Raw genomic sequence first — 8,027 nt, 5'->3', positions numbered from 1 at the left:
GGTGCAAAAGACTCCTCTGCCAGACTTGAATTTTCTTCATCCCAAGTTAATGTAGTAACTGGGCTACTTGAAGCTTCAATTCCTTGCTACTTTATTTTAAATTCCTCCAATTAAATAGGATGTTTCAAGAAATAATTATGGTTTTTGATCAGTTCTAACTGTTACATATTTATAATGAATGTTTGTCTTGCGTCTCCCCACCTGCCTTTTGCGCTTGACAGCCTGTTGAGAGTCCACGTTGTGGGATGAACATCTAAATAGTCCTGCGGGGTTTGTACCTGCTGTGGCAGTTGTTACTGCACAGATAGATCTTACCATGTTAGTCAAGAAGGGGTGGGATGAAGAATAGTCTTCCTTGTCCAGATGCAAAATGAGCTCCATTTTCTGAATTACCGAACTGCTGTTAGGCACAGCGTTTCTGTGTATCTTAGCATCTCTGTAAATTTAATACTAGAAAGGATACACCTTTACGATGTTGATTCACGCTGCCAGTAAATTCAGTGTTTTTTCTATACTTTCTAAAGGAAAGCTATTTGCACTTCTAAGGGGTAACAAAACCACTCCCTGACCTACGATCACACGTAGCTCGTGCCAACACAGCTGCGCGGGCATTAAGCGTGAGCCTGAGTACATAAAATGCACCGTTGGCAAGTTCTGGAGCACCTTTTGCACACTTAAACGCCCCGTAAATGTAAACCAGCAGCCCCCAGGCGCCCTGTGTCCCTTCCCAGTTCTGGGGCACTGGCTGCGGGCAGGGAAGCGCCTGCCCTTAGCGGGCCGCGAGGCGGCCACCACCGCCCGCCTTCGCCGCCGGCCCGGGGAGCGCAGACGCTCCCCTCCCCGCCGCGGCCGCTCGGGAGGCCGCAGCCCCCAGTGCCACCTAGTAGCGCTACGGCGCCTGCTCTGAGCCTCGGGCCCGCCTTCCCCTCCCTACCGCAGTGCCGGCGCCCGGCGGGACGGCGCGGCGGAGGCCGGGCTGCCGCAGCGCCGTCCCCGCCCCTCGCGGCGCCGGTGGGCGGTGCTCCGGCGGCGGGCGCAGGCGCGCAGCGGGTCGGCGGCTCCGCGTTCTCGCGAGGCGGGGCGCGTGGCGTCGTGCTGTGCGCGGGGCCGGCCGCGGGGGCGCGGGCCGGGCTGAGGTGAGGAGGCGGTGGCGGCGGCTCTTGGGACGCGGCGGCGGGGGGCGGGCGCTGAGGGAGGGCGCATGCCGCCCGGCACAGGGGGCGGGCCTGACCTTGCCCGCGGCCGCTGTCGGTCACGGTGTATGTAACGGTGCGGCGGCCTCGCGCGCGGCGTTACGTGAGGCGTTCCTGCCTCAGGGGTGGGTGGGTGCGTATGGGGGGTGTGTCGCGGGGCCGGTGGGGCTGCGGTGGGTTTCGGGGGCCGGGCAGAGCCCCCCGGCCGCGGGGAGACGGGCTGAGCGGCGGCACCAAGTGCGGGTGTTGCCTTTGGGGAGCCCGCGCAGCTTGTCCCACCCCAGCTCCCTCCGTGTCAGCCCTGGTTGACGCTCGGGCTGTAGTTTCTTACTTAGGCCGGATGTTTATTACTTGAACCGATGTTTAAGTAATTTTTTTTTTTTAATTTTGTAATTTGTGATGCAGAAACGTATCAGCACTCCTGTTCGCCAGTGTAGTTTTGAATTATGGATGATTGCTTTTTGTTTCCTTTAGAAACTTGACCCAAAAAGACCTGGTGTGCGGAAGCCATGGGTCTGTCTGCGTCCTCCCCGGCTGCTGCAGGTCAGTCGCCGAATGCATCCAAGCAACATCAGATGGCCTCTCCCCCTTCAGAATGTCCTATGCATCAGGAAAAAATAAGTGGTAATTATTCTTGAAACGTAAATGAAGTAAACTTTTTACATGGAGAACAGATTGAAAAATATTTGGAAAACAAAAAGGAAAATGATTCTACAAATAAAAGCGTGAGTTTTTTGCTTTAGCAAAAGTAGCTCTCAAGTATCTTTTGATAAAAAGGAGTCAGATGTTCACCAGAACAGCATGCAAGCTGCTTTGTCTGTAGAGACCTGTGGGTCACTCCCAGTTGCCACATTCCACATGGGTCCTGCAGATCCGTTTCCATCAGGTGGTACACCCACAAAGGATCAGGGAGGTGCAGAGGCCCCTACGAAGACGGTCACTGGGAGCAGGGGGTTGTTGATAGAGAACACGCATCCGGAAGAGAGCAGCAGAAGGGTGGGATAAGATGAATGAGTGGAGAAGGAGGACATCAGTTCTTCTGTTGACACAGTCAACACATGTCAGATTAACGTTGCTGTGGAAATCTTAGCCATAAACAGCTCAGAACGGGGGCCAGCGTGGGGTGGGGAATGAGCATTCAAGGACTACATAAGAATTTTAGATCTTACCATGGTGCTGGGTCCTAAAATAGGCAGGAAAGAAAATATTTAAAACTTCAGAAGAAGAAGCAAAATACCAGTTTGTATTTACAGATTCAGTGAGCTGTTTCCTGCCATGGTTTTAGGGTCATTATTTTGTAGCAAAATATATACTATTTTTCTCCTGTATTTCAGGTTGTCCAATGCACATGAAGACTCCTGATTATAGAACTGAGAACACAGATGATGTTCCTGCACATCAGGAAAGAGCGTATGAATTTGTAGCATGTCCAGTGAAGTCTGGTGCATCTCAAGTGAAAGATGACATAGATCCTAGCAATATGGTAATTTTCGCTTAGTTCAGATGTTTTCTTCAGTCTTGTTTCTCCTGAAATACTGTCCCCAAAATGTAAATAGTGATAGTGTCCAAGGTGGAAGCTCATGCAAGTAATGTTATTTTTAAATTTTTAACACTGCTTTTTCTCATTTTGTATGCAAATATTTATATAAAACCATGTTACATCTTATTTAACGTTCTCTTCTTCAGATTTACATCTTTTTGGTAAAAGGCGTTTTTTCACTTTGCAAATATCTTTTGCTGTCTATTTTTCTTTGTTAGTTACATGTGCGGTTTTTATGCTACGTTAGTGGTTTCTAGGTTCTGTGTAGTAGTGGTATGGGTAAGTTCTGATTCAGATCTCTCCAAGATTCCTTCTGATTTTTACGAAAAGCACTGCTGTTTTGAAAGTTGAAGTTTAGGCAAAAGGGATGTGAGTCTTCAGATGACAAAGTTGTGCAGAGTTTTACTGCAAAAGAGAAAAACAGTTTTAGTGGACTTAGAGCAAGTTCAGCCTTTATATTTGTAGCAGCTGATTAATTATGCTTTGATTTTTCTCCAACACTGTAACATAAAAATAATTCCTACTCTAGTTTGTTGTTGATTCTCCTTGTTCTCTAGATGCCACCTCCTAATCAGCAGCCATCCCCAGATCAACCGTTTCCATTGTCAACTGTTAGAGAAGAATCTTCCATTCCTCGAGCACATACTGACAAGAAGTGGGTCTACCCTTCAGAGCAGATGTTCTGGAACGCTATGCTGCGAAAAGGGTAAATACACTGTGAATTATCAGATGGAGTCTGTGAGTCTGAAATTCATTAATATCATTAGTTATTATCCATCGATATTATTTAAGAGTTTGTGGACCCTAAGTAGGAAATAATTAACTAGCTCTTTTAAAAGCTACTGTTTTTATAAACAGCTTTATTTTAAAGGGTGAGCTGGTATCAAAGGCCATGGCTCTTCTAGTGATCAGCAAGATGGTAGGGCATGTCGGGTAACTGCCACTAGCTCAGAAAATCTTCTTTGAAGTCGGTGCATAGACAGACTTTGCATGATCGCCAGCTTTCAAACTTAGTTGGATTCATTCTAATCCTATAAACTGGTGGTAAAACTTCTATGATTGCGAAAACATCTAACTTGACTTTGCAAAGTTGCTAAAAACATGAAAATCGTTTGACAAGTAGATGTTTTCAGTCTTTACAAAAATTCAGTGTAGGCAAGATACAACTGAATGATAAATGTCTTCTGTGGCCTAAAAAACATTCTGTGCTGCTGTTTCCCCATTCGTTTGTAATTATTTATCTTTCTCAAACAGATCAACTTTAAAGGCATTTACTATTAAAACAACAGCAATTCTTTGTTCTATGTATCAATATTGTTAAGACAGTATGTCATAAGCAGTCTATATTGAACATGCAAGTTTTGATCCTGTAAACACTTAAATGTGTTCAATGTTATGCCTGTTGAAAAGGAAGCATGTGCGTAGTCATAGTGCAGGGTCAGAGAGATGAAAGGCATTTCTAAGTGTATGCCAAATGTATTGAATACAGGACATCTGTGCATTAGGAATGCAGGTAGGATTTTTCTGAAGCATTTTGACGAATACCTTGGATTTGCTGATGTTTGCACAGTCTGATAACTTTCTAATCCAGTTAAGATGTTAATTTAGCTAACTAGAATTTGTGGGTCTCTATGGTGATAACTTTGATAACTACACTTTTAGACAGAAATTGAAGTTGTTCTCAAGATGCTTAAGCAGATGAGCCAGAAGTTTCCATACTTGCTTTGTGTCTTTGCAGAAAACCTTAAATCTCTTGATTCAAAAGCCCATCAGGTAAACTGAGGAAGGTGGTGTAGTTATGCCATAATGCTTATAAGCTGTTTTCAAATTCTTATCTTTTAGGTGGAGGTGGAAAGATGATGACATAACAGGTGAAGACATGACCAATATCATTAAGATTCACAACCAAAATAATGAGCAAGCTTGGAAGGAGATTTTGAAGTGGGAAGCTCTTCATGCTGTGTACGTACATATGAAATGAAAAGCAAATCCTTAGCTTAGCTTAGCTCTTGCTTTTGTAATTCTTTGAAAGTAGAACGTTTCTTTAGATTTGCAGAAATGTTGTGGTGCTGTTACGTCTCAAAAGTTATGGTCTTGCAGGAGCCTACATTTTGATTAATGTTGAGGAAGGTTATCTAGAAGAGCTTAACTAGAACTGAGTAATTACTATGTTGGTAAAACTGATGAGCATTTTGGTAGTGTGTATATAATGTGGATTTGGAGAAATTAATTTCTTACTGTATCCATTTGGGAATTATTTAATTGAAATCTTTATTTTATGAAAAAGATATGAGATACAAACTTAGATTAAGTGTGACTGGTGTAAAACAAACTGTCGCTTTTTAGGTCAGTATAGTCCCTGTTCCCAGAAGAGACTAGTTAAGCATTCTGTATGTAGAAATTGTTCTCTGAAATTCAGTGACCTTTGTTATGCAGTAGTTTGCATTATGGTTTTCTGTTCTTTAATGGTTGCCTGTTCTTTAATCCATTAAATCTGTGGATTAGATTTGCTGAGAACTGCTCTGTTGATAAGTTAGAACAATGGTGTGGAGCATATCAAAGGTACTTTATCATACCAGCAGTTAAGTGCTGTCAGAAATTGGGGGACTTTTCAAACCTTTAAAAAAACAAAAAAGCTGGTTTAGATCACTTGTAATTAATTTTTTACTGTTGCTCTTTCTCCTATTTGTTTTTTCTATTACCAAAACCAATTACCACAGTAGTTAAGCACTTAAAATAAGACTGTTTTAAAAGGTAAAAACTATTTTCATTTTTAATTGTGTGCACAGGGAATGTCCGTGTGGACCATCGCTGATGCGGTTTGGAGGTAAAGCAAAGGAGTATTCGCCAAGAGCCAGAATACGTTCATGGATGGGGTATGTGGGCAGGAAAGAAGGTCTTCCAGGGAGGTGGGAGGTTAGGGAGATGTGTCTGAAAACATGGTGTTCAATTAATTTTAAGATGTTTGAGAACTGGAATTGCAAGTTACAATTACCAGAAGATGGAAGTACTACTGGGGATCTCATGCCAGTATCTGGATAAAGTTTTTTTACATAGGACTTCCACTCCCTCTCCCAGGTTCATAATATCCATCAAAATATCTGCATGGTCTATTATGTGTTTTTCCAGATACGAACTTCCCTTTGACAGACATGATTGGATTGTTGACCGATGTGGAAAAGAAGTGCGATACGTTATTGATTACTATGATGGTGGAGCAGTAGATAAGAACTACCAGTTCACTATCCTGGATGTTCGCCCTGCGTTTGACTCTCTCTCAGCTGTGTGGGACAGAATGAAGGTAGCTTGGTGGCGGTGGACTTCATAACTACTCCTGTGATGGGTAGTCAAAAAGTAAACCACTTTCCTCCTAGACTAAAGATAAGTGAATACTAGGACTTGAAATAGAAGTTCACTGCAACTGTCATTATTTTCATCATCACCACTGTTCTTCGGGGGTGGGAAGAGAGGATGGGGAAATCCGTTGTTAAGTATACTGATGCTTTATGGTGTTCTGAATTAAATAATAAAGTTATAGTAGGAAAAACCTGTATCTTAACCTTCTTAAGAGCTGGGAATTCTTTTCTTATTTTGCCACAGATTCTGCGTAAGCTTGCCTTCTTTTCATTTCATGACTCCAGAGCTGCACCAAATACATTAGGTTTCTGATTCTTACTGGAGTTTTGAGTATTGCTTAAATAGTGCAAACTGGAAATTTCATAAACTGTTTCACAGAGTCACAGTGTTTGGATACTTAGATGATGAATAAAGGGTAAAAGATCTGGATTGTTTCAAACTGCATGTTTTATTAACTATATAAACCCATTTATTTCTTTTCACATGGGCATTTTACCTGTTCAAATACATGCTCCTGAGAAAACTTCGGTGCAGTTTATTCTGTTACAGGAAGTACAGTGTAGTGTGAGTATTTTTAAAGGTATGCTAAGTTGAAAATGTGGAGAATATACTCATGCCTTAATCTGCGGTTTATCTTTGAACAGAAGAACATCTCTTAGAAGCAGGAAATGAGTGTCAGCTACTTTAAAACAACATTTCTAAAAGGAGATAAAATTGATATTTAATGGCTATTTATTTGAGTATGTAAAAGGTTTGTTTTCTGATGTAAGAAAACTGTATTCTTTTAGTATTTTCATGTCTTTAATATGTGTCTTGTAATGCATTCAGGACAGAATTAAGCCTTATTCAAAGAAACTGCTATGCAGTGCATCTGTGTTTTGCCTCTTGGCTTCATCAACTGTACTGTAGCAGTCTGTGGTTTTTTTTTTAATAATACGGAATCGCACATGGGTGTATGACTATACAGTCATACATGTTTCTGCATAGTTATTATAGTGAGGCGTATTACAGATGCGTATATAACTTGGCTAAAAGGGTATCAAAAGTGCCAGGAAATAAGGTTGATTTGCGAGTTTTCTAAGTGTGATGCATGTTAATGCTGTGTGGCTTAAAGATTTCATTAATGTTTGTGTTTAATAAGGGAAACTAACTTTTTTTTTTAACTCTTCCACTGTAATAGCTTTATATTTGCATGGCTTGGTAAACTTCAGGTGCTACATACCCCTGAATTTAAATTATTCCTCCCTTTCAGCATATATTACTCTTGAGAGTGAGTCTTCCATGCAAAACACTTGGGAATGGAAGGAATTAGAGAGTATCATATTGTAGCTTCTCAAATGGGAGAAGCTTCCTTGATTAAACTTCACAACCTTAACTGGGAACCACCTGTATATTCATTTTCTGAAAGTGGTTATTTTTAACTGACGTTGGAAGCTTTCCCTTCCCCCCTCCCTTTTCTTTCCTGAGGGGAAAGCCTCTCAATGTTTCAGTCAAGTTAATGTCCCATTTAGGAAAAAATTATTCATGGAAGCTTCCATACTTTAAGGTACTGATGGAGATGACTGGTTCCCACTTCAGAGGCAACTGTCCAGCATGGTAGGAATAAATATTACCCAGAAGTCTAGAATCCTAAGAGAAAAACGACATTCTTACCCCTCTCCACTTTCCTCATTCCTTTTTCACCTTTTTAGTGATTTAAAAAAAAAAAAAAAATATATATATATATATAAAAAATGAAAAATAGTTTGTGGCAAAAAAAAAAAGTCTCATCTGAGTAGGCAGTGTATATATGAGATATATGAGAAGTGTGAGCTTCTACGAAACATATCTGATAATGAAAGAGCTGCTCCTCTCTGTTCTAACAGTAAAATCTGAGGCTTTACTGCATTTGGGGTTTTTTTTTTTTCTTTGGTTTATGTATACGTTTGGTAACTTGA

General features: G+C 41.5%; 1 protein-coding gene across 1 annotated transcript; it reads left to right on the top strand.

The window, feature by feature from the left end:
* Nucleotides 1-1,191: 1,191 nt before the first annotated feature.
* On the top strand, nt 1,192-6,061 carry HCCS (holocytochrome c synthase; the record flags this gene model as incomplete). The annotated part of the gene is made up of 6 exons (XM_082003055.1): nt 1,192-1,817; nt 2,528-2,676; nt 3,291-3,439; nt 4,576-4,695; nt 5,523-5,609; nt 5,863-6,061. Exons 1-6 carry the CDS (start codon nt 1,703-1,705, stop codon nt 6,059-6,061), a joined length of 819 nt encoding a protein of 272 aa, XP_081859181.1. The 5' UTR covers nt 1,192-1,702.
* Between the last annotated feature and the right edge of the window lie 1,966 nt (nt 6,062-8,027).

Source organism: Phaethon aethereus, assembly GCF_964289735.1.
Source record: "Phaethon aethereus genome assembly, chromosome: 8".
Classification (NCBI taxonomy): Eukaryota; Metazoa; Chordata; class Aves; order Phaethontiformes; family Phaethontidae; genus Phaethon; species Phaethon aethereus.
This window is presented reverse-complemented; position numbering and strand designations above follow the sequence as displayed.